At 37.3% G+C, this 20,356-nt stretch overlaps 1 protein-coding gene across 2 annotated transcripts in view; it reads right to left on the bottom strand.

The window, feature by feature from the left end:
- SPAG16 (sperm associated antigen 16) overlaps positions 1 to 20,356 on the bottom strand; it is an 886,848-nt gene that overhangs the window by 7,399 nt on the left and 859,093 nt on the right. The window contains exon 16 of one of the 2 annotated variants that reach the window (XM_058664972.1): positions 1,631 to 1,727. The exons of the other annotated variant lie outside the window; for it this stretch is intronic. Within the exon in view, the coding sequence (XP_058520955.1) occupies positions 1,631 to 1,727 (97 nt within the window). The remainder of the gene's footprint in view (positions 1 to 1,630; positions 1,728 to 20,356) is intronic. 2 annotated transcript variants of the gene reach the window in all.

Here is a 20,356-nt window from a genome sequence, read left to right as displayed (position 1 = left end):
ATGAATTAAAATGCACTTAATAAGGTGTCCCCACAATGTTCTAATTACTGAACCTATTTGGAATACCAACAGCCACTTTAAAAATGATTGATTTATTAGAAAGACAGAATTACAGAGAGAAAGGAGAGACAGACAGAATGATTTTTCGTACACTGGTTCACTCCCCAAGTGGCCACAGCTACTGAAGCTGAGATGATCTGAAGGCAGGAGCAAGCCAGGAGCTTCTTGATCTCCAGCACAGGTGCAGAGTCCCAAGGCTTTGTGCCATTCCTCTACTGCTTTCCCAGGCCCCAAGCAGGGAGCTAGGTCAGATGTAGAGTAGCCAGGACCCAAACTGGCATCCTTATGGTATCCTTGTGCATGCAAGGTGAGGATGTTGCCACTAGGCTGTCATGCCAGGCCCCATATTTCAGAAGAACTTTTGCACATCTAGAGGAAATTCAGTTTTAGGTTCAGTTCTGAGGATAACACAGCTATGGCAAGTGTATCTGAGAACAAGTGACGTGCTAATTATACACATATCCTTTGTGATTCTAAATAGGCAAGCACCTATTCAGGATTATGTTTTATACCACATTCAATATATTTTATGTTACAAATAAAACTATTCCTGTCATTTTGTAGTTTATACTATTTATATCGTAAGTTTGACTGCAATTTCAGACTCTGAAATTCAGAGCTTTTCTGTAAAGGTATGTTGGTGCAAAAGCTAACCTTTTTGTGAAGTAACCTCTCCTTGATTGTGGTGGTTTGTCTTTTGAGAAGAGTGTACACTCAGCTTCAGTTAATGTTGGAATGCTGAATCATTAATAATTATATCCTAATTAGAACTCCATTTTTTTTTACTATTCCAGTGTTAGCATCTATTTGATGAAAAATGTTAAGTGATAAAACAGCACTGATTCACCATTAATAATTATAACACAGATTAAATGTGTGATAAAATATTTGCAGCTGGGATATAAGAGAGACACTTGCCCCATAGGAGAAAGGTTAGGTGGAACATCAAATATGGAAGTCATGTGTGAATTTGGGGATGGTACAGTATTTCAAATATAGGCTATGTACTGATTTTTTAAATGTATATTAAATTATCTAAATCGTAAGGATGTTAGCCCCAATTCCAAATACTTTAATATTTGTTACCTGAGGAAGACCCATGAACTTGACAACTAGCTAATGGATACGTTCTGATTTGAAGTGGTAGATGATGAAATATAAGACCATGAGTGACTGAGTTTAGTGAGTATCTATTTTGTTGTAAATATTTCATACTTGTTATATTGTGGATTTCTTACAACTACAGAGGAAGTCAACATTTCCATTTTACAGAAGACGTGATTATCACATCACAATGAGGCCAAGCAGATTCTTCTTGGTAAAGAATTAATGTTGTAAGTAGAGTGCTAGCCCAAAACTGTCTCTTAAAGCTGCTCTATCGCATAGCCTGAAGGGAAATGAAAGCCATTACAACAGAAAGCTAATCTTATTTGCTTTCTACATGAAATGCTAACTAGATTTGTATTAACTCATAATTCCGAGAGGATATCTTTATGAAAGTCCAAAGTAACACTCCAGTACATTGCGTTCTGATAACCTGGCTGTGTAGCTCAAGGAAATTTAAAGCTACATGTGATTAGTTTGTTGTAGATTCATTCTATCTCCATCACATTTTCTCACGCTTAACCTTTTAATGCGACATTCTTCTTGGATGTAATGAACTTTTCCTGAAAGATTGTAAACGCAGTGAGAATCAAGACATTGATGGTTACTTGGGTTAAAATAATATATCATGCATGATTCAGATATGCACATGAGGCATAAAAAGGCAAAGATGGTATGACAATTATTAGAAAAAATAGAGGTGGAACCCAGACTCCCCAGAATTGTAGCACAAAATTCAAAATTTTAAATAAAATGAAAAAAAGTTGGTCCTTTCTTGATAGATGGAATTTCAGGACATTTTCAGTTGCCAATGAAGCATCAACTTAAGTATAATACAGTATACCAGCTGGCTAAATCCAAGAGTGGCTGGACCAAGAGGTTGGGATGATGTTATAAAGATGTCCTCCCTGTGTCTGTCAGGTTTATTTCTACAGTGTAACTCCCTAGGCTGACTCTACATGGTGGTCCCAGCAAGACCCTGGTTTAAAGTTTCCCGAATTCAAATTACTTAAAAAGAATTTCTCTGTATTTCATTCCATATAATACTAGGCAAAAACTGTTCTTAATTAGCTAGATTGAACCATGACTTACCTCTGAAAAAGTTCCTGAGGATTGAAGATAGAGGAGGGCTTGAACAGGTCAGGACTGGGAGTCCACCATAAATAAGAGAGCACAAGATAAACTACCCAAATGGAATTGAAAATGTTACTGGGTCAGGTAATTGGCACAGAGCAAAATCATGCCCCATATTAGAGTGCCTGGTTTGAGCCCAAGCTACTCCACTTCTGCTCTGACATCCTGTTAACATGTGCCCCGGGATAAATCAGATGATGGCTCAAGCATTTTGATACTTGCCACAACTGTGGGAGCACTTGATGAAGTTTTTGCCCCCCAAAGTTTCCCACAGAATGGGCTATTGTGGGTATTTAGGGAGTAAACTAGTGGAGGGAAGATTGCTGTTTCTCTCTATCTGCCTCTCAAATTAAACATGAATTTTAAAAATGTAGAAATAATATTATGTTAAGGGTGAATACTTGGAATGCAGAATAAAATTTAATTGGATATTCATTCCAGATGTGCAATTCAGAGCCAATATTTACATTGAAGAGGAAAACAATGAAAACATTTCACATTCTAGGCTTTGTTCTCTTTGTTTCTGCTTGATAATTCATCTCTTACCCTTTGCCTATTAAAACACTCCTATTCAAAGAAATTGTACCTGCCTTTATCAGAAATTGGCACAATGGTTTTGTTAGAGAAATGCTTGGCATCTTTTGACTCAGAGAGGGGCTATAGCATACCAAAAAATTATAGGAATTAACTACCAGGAAGGTGTGAAATACGATCTACAGGTGAAAGCATCAAGCAAATTACTTTGAATTCCATTCAATAATTAAGTTGAATAAAGCTCTTATAATCTATGGTATTAGAAACATCTATTATAATTACTTAAGGCTCTCCTAATACACAATCTTTATAGGAAAAGATACTTAAATCTGCTTAACAGCTTTTCCATCTAGGTTGACAGATTTGTGTCAGTGACAATTTTACACACATTCAAGAAATCATTTTTTTAAGAGTTACTTATTTTTATTGGAAAGGTGGATATACAGAGAGGAGGGGAGACAGAGGAAGATCTTCTGTCTGGTGGTTCACTCCCCAAGTGGCCGCGATGGCTGGAGCTAAGCCAGTGCAAAGCCAGGAGCCAGGAGCTTCTTCCAGATCTCCCATGCGGGGGCAGGGTCCCAAGGCCTTGGGCCGGCCTCAACTGCTTTCCTGGCGCCCATATGGGATCCCAGGCATGCAAGGTGAGGACTTTAACCCAAGGAGGACTTTAGCACCAAGCCCAAAATCTTAATGTTCTGTAAGAAGTTCTGAATACTAAAAAAATTATTTTGACTTTTTCTAATATAAAAGGATGATTTAAAAAACCAGAATATATACAATCAAATAGAAGGTCGTTATTTAGAGAAGCGTATTTTTGTTGTGGTCAATATTTAAACCTAAACCTGTGTTCATCTTTGAAAATTCACAATCATAGGACCACAATGAATGAAAATGTGACAGAGGGATTAATGAAACAAAACAAAATGTTTGATTGAGTATGTAGAGTTTATTACACTATTTTCTACTTTCACATGTTTGGAAAATAATAAAAATGAAAGTATGATGAATACTAGTCAGCTAATCTGGTTAGGAATATTACATTAATATTCTCATCAGAAAAGTACAAAGTATTCTGGAAATATATATGCAATGAGTCTAAGCAATTCTGTTAACACTATAGAACCAAATGATGCTAACTATAGATACTAAGTGATAATGTGTTAGAAAAACAAACTGGGTGACTGCATTAAAATTAAAAATTTCTTCTCTCCAAAAGACACCATAAAGAAACTGAAAAGTCAAATTACAGCTGTGGGGAAGTATTTACATAGAACTCTTAAGTCTTAGCAGTAGGAAACCAAATAACTCAATTGAAACTTTGGTTCATAACTCCCTCACCAAAGAAGAGACAAAGATGACAAATATAAGCATATAACAAGATGTGTCAGATCATACATCATCAGGGAAATGCAAGTTAATACAGTGAGACATGGCTATACCCCTTCATAATGGCCAAAATATAGAAAATTCAGACCACTTCAAAGTACAAAGAGGACTTTGCTGGTGAAAGGGCAAAATGGAATGTCCACTTTAGAAGACAGCTGGATGGGCCCGGTGGCGTGGCCTAGCGGCTAAAGTCCTCGCCTTGAAAGCCCCGGGATCCCATATGGGCGCCGGTTCTAATCCTGGCAGCTCCACTTCCCATCCAGCTCCCTGCTTGTGGCCTGGGAAAGCAGTCGAGGACGGCCCAAGGCTTTGGGACCCTGCACCCGCGTGGGAGACCTGGAAGAGGTTCCTGGTTCCCGGCATCGGATCGGCGCGTACCGGCCCGTTGCGGCTCACTTGGGGAGTGAAACATCGGATGGAAGATCTTCCTCTCTGTCTCTCCTCCTCTATGTATATCCGGCTTTCCAATAATAATAATAAAATCTTAAAAAAAAAAAAAAGACAGCTGGTGACTCCTTACAAAAGAAAACATACTGTTACGACTATAATCAGGCAATGGTGTCACTTTGTATTTACCCAAAGATGGTTTAAAAATATGTCCCTAGCTTAAGGATTTTGTTGGAAGAAAGCATGTTGCCCTTTAGCAGATGTTTGGATAAATTGTAGTATATACAAACAATGTTATTCAATGCCAAAAGAGAAATGATACCAAGCCATGAAAAGAGAGGGAGTCCAATAGATGCATATTACTAAATGAAAGAAAGCCATCATAAAAGACTGTATGGTATATGTCCGAGTCCAGCCACGTGACATTCTGAAAAGAACTTTGGACTCAGTAAAAAGATGAATGGTTGCTAAGAACTGAGGGGATCTGAGGGTGGGAGGAGTGAATAGCAAGGACATGCAGGGCTTCTGTTCATGAACAACAATCTGTGTAATAGTACATATATGTCATTATGTTCAAGACCATAAAATGTGTAACACCAAGAGTGAACCCTAATGGGAGTTTTGGATAATAATGATGTGTCAACGTAGATTCATCTATTGTAACATAATGAACCAGTCTGGTGTGGAAGACATTGCCTGCATGGGGTAATTTCACTGTGACCCAGACTGCTTTAAAACCATAAATATGTCTTAACAATAGCATGCTGGACTCTCTGCCACTGTTCATAGCTACAATATATGGATACACTTAAATAGCAGAATAATGGACATGTGACTGTTTATGAAGGACTATACTACTGTGACAATATTAAGGAAATCAGTGGGGGGAGAGAATCTGAGGATTGGGGAGGGGAAATCCCAGAGCCTATGGAACTGCATTATAAAATAATAATAACAAAAATTATGTCTTTAAAAATTGAGCCCAAAATTAATAACTCACTTTAGTAGTGATGAAAACATATCTCTTAGGATAATACTCCAAGTGCTAAAACACCGATACTTAAATGTCTTCTTATACTCGCTGTTACAAAATTCTCTGAACCATGCTGTAGGACATTAAGTAAATTTTGGAAATTGTAGACTGGTATAGGGAATAGTTATTTCCTCAAAGACTTAATAATTATGCTTATATTAAAATACATATTCAAGCATCAAGATTTATGAACTAATACTTTATAGTTCCAACTTGGCAGAGAGGAAGTGTGGAGAAAAACAGAGGGAGAGGGAGAAAGAAGGAATATGAAAGAATACATTTCCTGTCTATCACTCTATGAACTGATCAATGGCTATGATAAGTAGGTGATTGCTCTACCATATGGTTCAGGTTGATTAGGTGATATATTTCCTGTGACTGTAAAGGGATACTGGTTTTTTTTAGTGAGACATTATGTGAGTTTCCTTTTTTTAATTATTGAGACTCTTCAAATTAGCACAATAAAAGCTCAAACTTTAGAGCAAATCTAAAGCTTTATTATTTTTCCCTTTCTAGAAATTAACACATTTAATCTTTTGTGTTATACCATTATACCGTTTATTTCCCATGAGTTTTGTTTGTAAAGCTTGAGAGGTCTAAAATACTCTTAGTTTCAATTAACTGTAAATGTAACTCAAAGATTATTATAGAGAGTAATGTTTACTCTCTGTGCATATAATTCACATACATTTTAACTTAAATGATACTAGTTGATATACGAGACAATTTATTAGGTGATTATTTTTCCTATTTTGGCGCAATATCTACAATATATCTTACACATGTGAATATCAATCCCATCAGTTAATCTTTCATTAATAACTTCACCATTGCATTAGCACTCAATGAATCTACTGTGGGGCAGAATTTCACTTTTATGTTTTCATTTATGCCTTGTGTTCTTGAGCCCAGCACACCCCTGTCACTCAGTTTTTGTGCAGAAACAAATTTCCATTTCTTTCATGTGTCATATGGCTAGTTGCTGGAATTATAGTTAGAGAAGATCTAGAGCAGCAATGACATTTTTTTTTTTTTTACCAGATGTCAGATTCATGCCACAGCCTGATGTAGCAGGTGACACCAATTCCAGATTCTCGGTGATCTGATGCATATTGAAATGTTTCTCGTCAGGAATTGAAATCCTTGCTTGTTCTGCTTTCTCAAGTCAGGTACTCTTCCTGGATCTGTTTTCCATTGACATTTTGACCATGCTGTGGTGTCTTTTCCATTCCCTTTGTCATTGTGCATTTATTCACCTTTTTTCTTTATTGTTGTTATATTATAGTGTTGGCATCTGATCTTCCATTTTAACCCCATTTAAAAAATTATTAGTTTTTTAAAAAACATACCTATGATAGCTTTGTAAGTATAGGATTTCCCCCACCTCTGACCTCCTTAGCCCCCCTTCACATCTAACCTCCCCAATTTTCCCCCATATTATTGCAATACTGTAGTCTTTAGCAACAATCACAAGTCCAACATTCTGATACATTTAAGTGTATCATGGTATTGTAAGTAAAGGAAATAATAGAAAATCCAGTATCTCATTGTCAAGTATATTTAACAGTTTCATTGTAGTTCTCCTTTTATTTGGGAGTAGAGATGCTTACAGCAATGTATCTTTATATCCTAGTGTGCTAGTCTCAATTATACAGTTCATGTATGAAAATATATGTATATACATGCTTATCTATTTATCAGTTTGCTTTGTGTTTCACATGAATGTTGCCTTTTATCAGAGAGGACATATGACCATCGTCCTTTGGGTTGATTTATTCCACTGAGCATAATGATTTGCAGTAGGGATGATTTTGTTGCAAATGGTAGATTTTTATTATTTGTAATGGCCAAGTAGTATTCCATAGAGTAGTGTCTCTTTACACTTTCTTCTTTCAACAGGCATCTGTGTTGTTTCTATGTCTTCACTACTATGGATTGTGCTGTTATAAATATAGGACTCCAGATCACCTCTTCATATACAGATTTCACTTCCTTTGGACATAATGCCAGAGGGATAGCTAAGTGATGTGGAAGATCAATTTTCAGTTGTCTTAGGATTCTTCATACTGATTTCCATAGTGGCTGTTCTAGCTCCAACTGCACTACTCCAACCAGCAGTGAAGTAGGGTAGCTTTCTCTCCACATCCATGACAGCAGTTGTTGTTAGTAGATTTCTGAATGTAGGCAGTTTTCACTGGGTTAAGTAGAACCTCTATGTGGTTTTCGTATTTCCCTAATAGTTTGGGAATCTGAGCATTTTTCAAACGTCTCTTGGCCATTTGAATTTGTTCTTATGAAAAATGCTCATTTTCCTTCACCCATTTGTTCACAGGCTTGTTTGTTCTGGTGTCAGAGTTTCTGAAGCTCTGTGTAAATCCTGTAAGTACCCTATCTGCTGTGTAGTCAACCCATTTTCAAGGTGTTAAATTTTGGTGAATGTATTAGTGTCAGATTTCTTATCTGTATTTTATCCAATACATCAGATCATTTAAATTTTAAGAATAAAGTTTAAAAAGTATTTCACAAGGTCATAAAATAAATTCTGCATGCAAAAGTTGCAGCTCAAATAGTTTTAATTTTCCTTACTGACCTCCATTCTGTGTATTCTATTTAAGTATTTCCAGTGTATTAATCAGTTTTTTCCTCAAAATCATTCTAATGATAATATGAACTTTATAGAAGAGGGAATGGAAACTTCAGAGCTTATGTAGCTATCTTAAATCAGGCTGTCAGAAAATAGCAGGGCCAAAATTCACCTAAAAAAAGCATGATTCCCAAGTCTTTGGTTTAAATCAAACACATATACTTTGTTTAAGCTCATGTTACGGTTTTATGAATTCTGGGGTGGAAAGAATGCCTTTGATAGCCTTTCCGAGCTCCCAGGACAGCCCATATCACAGATATTTAATCAAGCATGCTCTCTAGCTGCTTAATAACTTCCTCAGGAATATATCTGGGATTTTTCTCTGAGCTTGCTATATGCCTCTCTTCTCTTGAATACACTTCCCCTTCTGCTTGTGAGTTTCATACATGGACTTGTCTCTCTTGCCAAGTCTCCTGTAGATTGGCAGCTCAGTTGTGGAGCCTATACTTGACTACACTTTGACTTTCCAACGATGCTTCTGGTAAATTTCCCTTGGCTCCATGTAGTCTACTCCATTGGGCATTTATAGTGTGAACAACACCTCCCTCTTGAACCACTGCTGTGTCCCTGATCACCACCTGCCTCTTCCTTCATCAGGGAGGAAGATAACAATGTGCTGCTTACACTCTAATTGGGTGGTATTGAAATGTAACAGCCCCTTCAACTTATATCCTTTTGGTGTTATTTAATTCAGTATTCATACTATGACTGTTTTAACCAATTTATGCTCAAAATGAGTCTGGGATAAAATGGGAACTGGGTGGTGTAGAAGAATAGTCACTTGTTTGGCTATCCAGGAAGCCAAGTTTAATTTTAGCTTTGAGAGAATTTGAAATCATTATAATTAGATGAGCATTAAAGCCGCAAGTGAAAAGGACTTTTCTGTTTTTTTTTTTTAAGCATACCCCTTCATTTAGCATCAATTCACAACTGGAAGCTCTTTCTCCCAAATGCTCTACTCCTGTGTATGCATACAGAGTTAGACTCTGATATTTCTGGAGAAATTCAATTAACCAAGAGTTGGGTCAGTGCTGAGGGTATAATATAGACACTGCCGTTAATTTGAATGCCTATAGAAAAATCAACATAAGTTTTATATTTATTCGTTGAGAAAAAACATGTATTGCTTCACATATTTTATTTGTGGCTCATAATAATAAGATAGTTGGTTTAAAATGATTACAAGTTACCCTCGGCATAGTGTGAACCTTCAATACAAGTGTTGCATAATATCCGCTCTGAGATTGATCTTCAAGGTTAATTCCAAGTGGAGTACAGAAAAGAAGACAATCATTTCAGAGTCCCTTCAAAATTCTCTGCAAGTTCCACTTCAGCCCAGAGTAATGCCCTGACTGAAGAATGTCAATGATGCTACAGTATGTTTCTTGAAAAAGCAATGACACAAGTTACTGGCAATTCATTCTCTGGTCTCCACAAACAAGTAAAGTGTGCTTTGCAAGATTTAGAAAATACAGATTTGAAAAAAGCCTGCTTTCAGAATTTCCAGTGGAAAATGAAAGCAAGGACTGCTCTCTTAACATAAACATATTATTGTCAACAGCAGCATTTGTATTAAGCTTGTTCCCTTTCCAAATATTATTAGTATCCTCTCTCTGATTTTCCATACCCACCACCCTGTCACTAAATACATCCCACAGTAAAATCTGCCAAAGAAACCAATTGATTTCTTAGATCTTCTGACATGTGCTGTTTTTCAATATCAGCCTGTCAGAATGCTTAAAAGAAGGACACCTGCTTTCATGCTTGGACCTCAGGCTGGGCCTACCAGCCCACACACAGTAATCATTAACCAGCTACCACCATGCAATTCTGCATTTGGAAACCATAGGGTCCCCTCTTTAGAACTGCTATTAGCACAAATCCATCATGCAAGTTAGGCTGCACAGATCTTGAAAGAAATAGCTATTTTGCCATTTTTGCTACATGAATCTGCATTTATTTCTTTATAGATAAGTTGCTTTGAAATGTGTATAGTGAGTTTTCCTGTGCCACAAACAAGTGATAGTTGCATAGAAGCCTAAAAAATTATTTTTGGCTTAACATATTTTGATTATGTATGTCTCTGCATTCATTGTATGTGTATCTTTGCTAAAATGGAAATGTTCCTCTTGGTTTGAAAATGTAATTGATTTGAATAATTTCATGGTGATGCGCTAGGTGATCTTATTTACCAGAGATAAGTCAATTGGCAGGACATTGGGCTCTTACGGTCTCTGTTCTTCTCATGTGGCGTGTGCTTCTGTGTGGTCTGGGGAGTGGTCTATTAATGCAGGTGCTATTCTCAGCGAAGAATGTGACTAATTTGGTAGAAAATATTTGTATATTTATAATGTTCATGTAGTCATCTTGAGAGGCTATGGTCTATCCCATGATCTCCAGTGAATCCCTTCTCTGGAATCCCTTCACAGTGCACATGCTTCTATCCCCAGGTCCATACTTTTTTCAGTATTTGAAATTTTTAAAATCCAGCACATAAATTGTGGTAATAAAAGTATCTGAAGTAAAAAATGACTACACTCACTCACATGCCTATTTTATTTACTCCCGAGTTGAACTTCCCATTTGATGAAGATGATTTTAATAATTCTGTTTGTATTTACCATGTAGAAACTGTTTCTTTTCCCTTTAAGAATGCAATTATGGGTACAGAGAGTTTTACCATTAAACTCATGAATTATAATGGCCCATCTTTATAAAGGGCCTTGGAATGGTAGAACCTAGAAACTATCTATAATGTTTTCTACTAAGTAGGTTCTCCGGCATTTTATCTACTCGGCTTGGTTCCATCCAACCCGAGTCTATTCCACAGTTTAAACTGCCAATATATGTCAGAGATATGTATATCTTGTCCATTCTAGAATCCCCACAAATATGAATTACCTCAATGGGAAAAATGACAAATATAATAAAGAAATACAAGAATAATGGCAGCATTTTAAGATGTTGAAAATACAGCAAAAATATGTTTTGTCATGTTGCAGTTACACTGAGTGGAACATAGTGTGAGTTTTGGATTTTCTAAGAAGTAAGAATGTTTTATGTCCATAATAGTATAAAAGCTGAGAAAAAGGGAAAGAAGGTGAGAGATTAAATCCTTCAGGCTATCAGAGAATGGTTACTTCACAAGGACTATGACATTTGGGACAAATGTTAAATGGTAAAATACAAGTAAAAGAGTGAATGGAGAAATACTGAATAGAAACAAATTGTATCTTAAAAAGAGATGTGTCTAGGAGTTATGACTTCTTTAGAAAAGTTAAACTAATTGTATTTTTGGTATAGGTTACCTGGACATGTCTGACAGAATCCGTGATTAAAAAATTGGGCAGCTATGAAAAACTGAGTAGCCCTCTCTGTTTCAAATTCTTTTACACTGCCCTTATTTTCATGTTTTCAATTGTCCCTGTTGGAACAAATTTTTTTTTGGTTGGACAAACTTTTCCTTCCATAGGTAGCTGATTTTGCCTTACAGAGAAACATGGTAATTTAAAACAATGTACATAATTTTCCTTTCTTTGGAACCATGTTATGAGGCGGTTAGTACAAAAGGCACATATAATGAGGCAAATTGAAATATTAATAGAAAATGAAGATAATGAAAAAAAGAAACAAACAAATGGCAGCCGGCAAATTCAAGACAATGATTTCATTATTGAACTTCAAATTGTGTTCTGGCTGATAGCCAACTCAGAAAACATATTTAATAAAAAGGAAATATGACTCTAAAAATAAAATCATTCTTAGAATGCCTCTGGGGCAGTTAATTCAACTCTATTTCTTCATATATAACATGGAGATTTTGTGTAGTTTCAAGACACTAATAGGTAAATGTTATATCAATTTTGGCTACATACTGGGAACTGATCAAAATCCTTTACATATATCAAATCATTTAATCTCACAATAATCCCCAAGGCAGGAGCTGTTATCTTCTGCCTCATTATACAGATGAGGCACAGAAACATTCAGTTTTCCAAGAGCTTATAACATATGAATGGTAGAGTCAGACTCTGAAGACAGAGAGGTAGCCTGCTGATAGCTTGGTGATACAGCTGTGATTTGAACCATTAGCTGCATTGTCTGTTGGAAAGCTGGGAAATGGTGCGTCGTACACCTAATATCTAATAATCAGTCAGTACTTGTTGAATGTAAACACAGTCATGGATTTTCTATGGATTTCTCTTGTTAGTGCCAGAAGTCTAGCATTAAAAAAGAACTTAGCATCGGCAAATGGACAAAGGATATAACTGTTCCTAGTACAAGGACATTAGGAATTCCAATTGGACCCACCAGTAGAATTCAGAAAACAGGGAAGAGAGACATGATGATATATGCTTTAGCTATTGTCTTCTAAAACAGCTTTCTTTAGTTAGTCTTCTATGTCGTTGACTAAAGCTGCAGCCATATGCTTTGGAAACCAGATCAAGCAGATGGCATAGTTGACGACTTGTTGCATAAATTGAGGAAATGAGAACGTGTTCCTGCCTGGGGAACCTGTTCTGCCACTGGCGTGTGAGTGTATACCTTCTGCCTGGGGAAGGATGCGGAGTGTGTTTCAGGAGGGATCCAAGGCCCTTAAAATGTTCTTGCATATTATGCTGATTCAGGAAGGAGGAAATAGATACATTGGTTGAGAGGAGGAAAAGTAGCACAATCTTTTTCCTTTGTTTGGAATATGAATATTGGTAGACACAGCAGAGTCTCCTAAAAGATCACAATGGAAACAGAAAGCCATTGTTGGTTATAATTTACATTAATTATTTAACTCCCCTAATTTGTGTTATAGCATCATTTGTAGATATAAAAGGGGGGCTGATACATGCCAATATTCTTTAAGTAGAAAAGGAGAATTCTATATATAAAATAAAAGTTTTTGGAAACAGTTAAATTCATAACATAATCAAGGTGATTGACTGTAATGCCTTTGTAAAGAGCAAAGACACACAGACATGACAGACATCTCCTGTGTTCTAGATCAAGCGGAAATGCCATTTTTGAAATTGCTTTAAACTGATACATTTATTAACAGTTTTGTTTTAGGTTTTAAAGTAAATGCTCTGAGGTGATGGTGATATTGTAGGAGTTCTGACTCAAGTGTCTTGAATGTGCATTACTCAGTTGGAAGATGGAAGAAATCTGTGATCATAGGCTGATTGGCAAAATTATTTTACCAACAGAGATGGGGATGTCACAGCAGCCTCCATTTTGGCAGCCTAAATCTTTTCTTAACTCGCTCTAAGCAACCATTCCTACAGTATCCAGAGGGAGTTGTAATAATTCTAAATCTTACCATGTCACTATGCATCTTCTGATGATGCCCATTTGATTTATATTTTATCTAATCTGATTTCTATTTGCTTTTCAGGCTTCTTGCTCATGTCTTTCCTACCTCACAGCTTTCACATGTTAAATTCATCCTAGCTGGGATGCCCCATTCTAAAAGCACCTCTTTTCCCTCATTTTAACAGTTCCCTTTTTCAAATTTTAATATAGTGACTCTCCGTTCAAGTGTTTCCTTTGATCTCTGAAGTGTGCCTAGCACCTCTCTCTAGATGTCCTCTTTACAGCATCATGCAACATGTAATCAGTTAAATAATTATAGTAATCATTCACATTGCCTTTATTCATTATAGATCACACCTCAATGAAGATTGGAACATGTTTACCTTATGCTCCTCTTTATAGGGACAAGTCTGGGGTTGTCTCAATAGGAAGTTTGTGGACTGAATGAAGATGTATCTCATGGGATAGGAGAATGAGGGAGGAATAGTAAAGTAAAATTTGGGCATTAAAAGGTAAGTGGCCTGGCACGGTAGCCTAGTAGCTAAAATCCTTGCCTTGAATGCACCAGGACCCCATATGGGTGCCCATTCATGTCCTGGTGGCCCCGGTTCCCATATAGCTCCCTGCTTATGACCTGGGAAAGCAGTCAAGGACAGCCCAAAGCCTTGGGACCCTGTGCTCACATGAGAGACCAGGAAGAGACCCTGGGGTCTTGGCTTCGGTTCGACTCAGCTCCAGCCGTTGCAGTCATTTGGGGAGTGAATCAATGGATGGAATATCTTCTCTGTCTCTCCTCCTCTCTATATACCTGACTTTACAGTAAAAAATAAATAAATCTTTTTTTGAAAAATTAAGTAGAGTGAGTAGAATTACAGGGATGGAATAGGCACGGCAAGCTGGTGGCTGTGTGACAGCAGTGATCTGATGTACAAGGCTTTGATGATGTTCTTGCTAAGCCCAAGGAAGCTAACTCATGACACCTCCTCTACTCTGTGATTTTCTATATGTGGCACATTTTAGAGGAGAGATCCCACACTCTGGCTGCATGTTGAACAATTTCTTGAGGCACAGAGGAACATGAAGGCAACATTTTGAAAAAGTAGCTAGGAGTCATAGTGGAAACTTTCAATGAGCATACACCCATGTAATGCGCCCGGTGGATACTTGATAACTGAGTCATTGTGCTGACAGAGGATGGTGTCATCCCCGAGAGTCTCTCTGCCATGATTATATTTTCAAACACTCCCTCCTCTGTGGGAGGATGTAAATCTGAAGGCTGTTACCTGCCATCACAAAATCTGCTGCACACAGCACCACCTGCCATGAGTTATACCTACTTGTTAAACTGTTGAGTCTCTAGAGAGTAAAGGTTAGGTCATAGAAGATGTAGGTTTTATTTTACAACAAATATATTTTAGTTTGGAGATATTGAACATTTCTTCCCAGTGAGGTTACACTAACAAAAAGCCCTTGGGCTGGGATGACTTGTGCATCTTTGTGCTTTTGTAATGGAATTTAGTTCTTACTCAAGCATTAGACAGGTTAGAACCATTCCTTACTTTTCATATTTCCTTACGAATTTGATCTTTCTGGTCACTGGCTTCACTCACATGCGAGAGTCATAAATATTTTAATTATTTTCTATTCACCACATGACATTGACTATGTTTAGGAGAAAGATATTCAATGATTCTGTTGCTTAAAATCTTGGCTAACAAATCACTGTGATATTTACACTTCTTTTCCCAAATCTACAGGGAAATAAATTTATGGATCACTTAACCTTTTGCCCAAGGAACAGATCCAAGTCTCTTCCGAATTAATATTTCTCTGTGGATGCAAAGTGAAGCCTGGTTTGCAAAGCAAAGCAGAGAGTTAAGGCAGCACTTCAGACAGGAGGCAGAACTGCTTGTCTTTACCAGAATTAAATGCTCTTTTAGGCCTTGATATGTTTGCATGAGTAGCTAGTCGTGTTTTTGTTTTGTTATACTATCCTTTGTTAAGCTTGCAATAAGTTACGGATTGCACATTATCCTGAAATGTGTGCTCTCGGACCAGAAGAAATTTTTGGTTACTAATGTTGTCTTGAGTGATGTCCCCCACTCTCTGGAGACCCAAATCTGGCTCCTCTCCTTAACTCTGGCTACACTCAGTAAAGATTGCATCAGCGCTGTCGTGGATGGTTCTGATTCCTGTATTACACTCCAAAGTTTGCCAAATATGCTGTGAATGTGCTGTTCCAGCTCCCTATTCAAATATTGGAATCTCTTGGATATTCCAAAAAGTATATTACTGAAAAATGAAAAAAAAAAGTGTTGGCAGAAAAAAGGGCAACTTGCTCTGGGAACTATGCTTCCTCAGAGCTCACATTCTATGCAGGGAGGACTTCGCCCACATGGGAAAACATCATTGCCCTTTCATTTATGAAGTGACTTCACCAAAGGAAGAGTACTGTGGGGCTTTGATAAGGATCTTATTTGATGCAGGAAACTGTTGGAGACTACACTTGTATCATGTTTGTTCATAAAAGTAACAATTTTAGCTATTCAGAAAACACACATGCTTTGAATTTTCCTCTAAGTCTTCACTTAGTTTTAAGATAAATGATAATCAACACTTTCAAATGTAGTACATCCAAAAAAGTGTTTTCCTTAAGTATCACAAATTGCTTATACCTTTATGCATTCCTTTGCCAAAAAAAAACCCTGTAGATTTTTTTTTCTTACATGTTGTAGCCTCAAGAATCCTGAAAGGATTTGGAGGAAGATCGACCCTCCATACCCAACAAATTCAGTACCAAATGAGAAGCCTTTTCCCCTTTACTTGCTAAAGCTGTTTTAATAAATTCTCCTCTGGAGAGCAAGAACCAATTACACTAATGAAGAAATGGAAGCAATAATTGACGTCACATTGTGGACAGCATTCACTGAAAATGGGTGATACAAACAGTAGTGACCAAGTTCATCACCTTGCCTGATGTGTGCTGAGGTGTTCAGCAGTTGCATTCAGGGGTTTTGTTTCACAACTGCCTGGGAGCCTCGGAGCCATCTCATTTGGAATATGTTCTCTGTCCTAAATTCTCTGTATATTGATTTGCCTCCAAATTAGAAATAAATTAAACAATGTATATGCCAGTAAATTATCTTTGGAAACTGACTCAAATAAGGTCTTTATGTTTTTTATTAAAAAAATAAAATCAAAGAACCTTGGGTCCCATTTTGCTGCTCATTTTCTGCATATTAAAACTCACTCATTATTAACAGTTCTTGAACAATAAAGCAGAAGCAATCACATAGGACTATATAAAATGTAATTTCAGTAGAGTTCAATAGAAACATTTCTGAAAATCGTTTTAGGCATTTTCTTGAAGATTGCCAGTAACTAGAAATGCTTTTCATACACTAACATTTTGCAAAGTCTGAAAATTCATGTGATGCTTCTTGGGTAAAAAGACCTTTAGTTTCTACCCCATGAGCACCAATAGTACATTTTAAAGGTCAACACTCTAGGTTTGGTCTGACTTGTTTAAGGTAAAAATGTTCCTTAAATGTTGTTGAATAATGGCATAAACCGAGCTCCTCTTACCACGACTCACCATCTTGCTCTATCCCTGCCTTCTTTTGCTGAAAATAATGTATCTTTATGAAGTTGTTTATGATTTCATTCATTCCTTTGTGTAATTTATAATTATTATAATTACATGATGTTCTGTTCAGACATTATGCTTGCAATCAGGATGTGGTGCTCAGAAGATGCATGGCCTGAGTCCAGCCGATTGCATGCACACAGTGTCTGAGGTATATTCTGGATCCTGGGCTCTCCTGAACTGTATGCGCAGGCTGGAAAAATGTGGAAGTTGTACATGAAAGCATTTTAAAAGCAGAAAAAAAACAATGAAAGAGAATTCTGACATTGACATTATTTCTTTGCAAATGCTTAAGACTATCCTCAAGAAAGGCTGCACCCAGCTGGCAAGCACAATTACTGCAAGTAACTCTGATGCTGATCGGCGTCCTTGTGGTCAGGTTTCTCCTACAATTAAACAGGGAGCCCAAGAAAATAATGGAGCTATCTATGCCAGCTTGCTTCTGCAACTCATGGAGAGGAAGCTTTGTTCTTGAATGCAAGCCAACCCAGGGACAATTGAATGCTCCTCAGCTTTCTCAACGTCCCACAAAAGGGCCAGTCCTGGGACAAACGTTTGTTGACAGGATAGTGGTAGGAGAGGACAATTTTTTCTTGGTTGCCTCTAGGCAGAAACATGAGGTTTGCAGGGACATTCAGGCATTTAAAAGGATGGACACATACTAATCTAAAGGTAATAACAGATTTGATATCAATAGGATTTTCAATGCGGAGGTCTTCTGCAGAACTGCAGAAAATAACGCACTGAAAATTGGAAATTAAAATGAAATATCTTATAAATTACATAGTTCAGTCCAAACCTTAAAGCTATCCAATTAATGTTCTCTGTCTGCATTTTTCTCCCTGTATTATTTGCTTTTTACAGAAATGGCTGAGTGGGAAATTCTTCAGAGAAGTCTATCAGCTGTATAACAAGCAGATTACATCTACAGAAGAATATAATAATATGCATATAGCAATGCACTGTCAATCTTCAAAGAGAATGTACCAGGTTCCGGGGTTATTCACAAGAGGATATCTGCTGTCAATCTATTCCAGAGTTCAGCCACCTGCGGCAGGTAGGCCAGACGGTGGTGTGATGAGCCAAGGTGCTGGGCACGTTGCCATTCCCCAGGTGGAAAGGAGTCCAGACTAACTGCCAGTCTGAACCTGGCAGAATGAGTCTTCAGTTTTCACTAACTGCTGTTTCTCTTTCTATTATACAACTGTCCTTATGGATCAAGTGGATCCGTTGCCAAGTAAAAGCTGGAGCTTATTTCTAGAACTGGACTGAGGACAAACAGTCTCTGGTAAGCACCACTTTCCGCCCCACAGTCTTCTAAGCAAAAGATCTTGTGATATGCTTTGAGGAGGTACTGCTAAGACCCTATCTGGCACATATTCTCCTTTCTTTTCTTAATATAGTATTTGTTCAAGTCTCTGCTCTGTCATATACAACCCTTGCAGGAAGTTACGGACTCTGGTTAGCACAATTCTATCAGGGCGGATAGTGTGAGAGGCCAGTTTTTTGTTTGTTTGTTTTTGTTTTTTTTAGTAAACAAGGAAGAATTTGAATCCAATTGATGCTGGCAACTTTCTCAAATCTATAAGGGGAATAATCTTAGGATGAAGTCCATAGACTAGAGACACACAGCAGAGATACAGAAAAAATTCAGTGGCAGCACTGATGACATCATTGAGTCGTCCCATGTAAGACTTCCTAATGTGAAAGCCAATGCACATTCTTGCTGTTTTACTGTTTAAACTAAGTTGAGGTTTTTTTCAGTTTGAAGCCAAAAATTACCCCCAACTGATTTGCCTGCTATTTTAGTATCTTACTGCTTTTGAAATGCAAGCATGGTGGCTCACTTAGCCCAAGGAACTGGAAATCAGCAGCGTCCCATGAATCCATAGGCTCTAATGTATCCGCATGTGCTAGGGAAGAACCTGCTTTCTTGCATTTCCTACCTCCCATAGACTGTCTGCACCTCCAGCTTTTGTCCTGGCGTGATTACTACCCATCTCTGCTGGCTCTGATCCTCCTGCCTTTTCAAGGCCATGTCCCTTGAGATTATACAGAGCACAGCTAGACCTTTGCTTCATCCCAGGAACTCTCATTTAATAACCACTGCAAAAACTGTCTTCCATGTAATGCAACATTTTCTCCAAGTCTGCTCATTAGGATGTACACATTTTAGGCAACCATTGTTCTGCTTGCTACATCTGCTTGAGAGGGTCACATGACTATATTCCCAAGGGGGCTTTTTTGTGGTTTAATGTTAATAAGTACTACCAACATCAAGTACTAACTTGTTTTTTAATTTAGTCATTTAGCTTTGTTATTTACCAACATGTAATATAAAAACAGATATTAAATACTATAAGGAAGATCTGGGGTACAAGGATGAGTGAATTCTTTTCCTTTATTAAAAAAGGAAGATAGACAAGTAGCCAAAAGATCTTTTTGAAGGATCTCCAAAGGTATCATGTTCAGTGCTGTCATGTGGATCTTCACTGCTACAACTGGGTGAGCCTATCGGGTGGTAATGCAGCATTTTAAATCACACCTAGGGGAAATAATGTCAGTAAAAAATGTGCTTATTATCAAGAAAGAAAATGTACCGAGTGTTAAATTTGGTCAAATCCAGGTTAAATCCTGTTGCATGGCTTTCTTAGGTACAGCAGGCATAATTTGAGGAAATGTGAAAAATGAGATATGCTGTACTAATGTAACAATATGGAGGAATTCAATATGGGGGTAGGGTTCCGCCAGGGGTCGGGGGAATCCCAGAACCTATGAAACTGTGTCATAAAATGAAATAATAATAATAATTTAAAAAAGAAAAATGAGATATGTGGTCCAGATGATTTTGGATATTTTGGATATTGGTTGAAGCCAGCTTACTAAGCTGCTAAACTGTTAACATCAGTGGGTTACATTCAAGAGAAAATGCGAAGGATTCTGAGATGTCATGGTCTCTTGTTCTGTAAAACAGGTAAACAAATGGCTAAAGGAAATGTATCATACAACATTTAATTTTGTCATGCACTACACATGTCAATTCCAAATTTAGTATTTTTCATTTCTTTTGAGCCTATATTTAATGTTATCTAAAAGATTTAAAAACTGTAAAGAGCATAAGTAA

The sequence above is a fragment of the Ochotona princeps genome, chromosome 5 (assembly GCF_030435755.1).
Source record: "Ochotona princeps isolate mOchPri1 chromosome 5, mOchPri1.hap1, whole genome shotgun sequence".
Taxonomy (NCBI): Eukaryota; Metazoa; Chordata; class Mammalia; order Lagomorpha; family Ochotonidae; genus Ochotona; species Ochotona princeps.
Note: the sequence above shows the minus strand (reverse complement) of the source record. Positions and strands in the feature narration are given on the sequence as shown.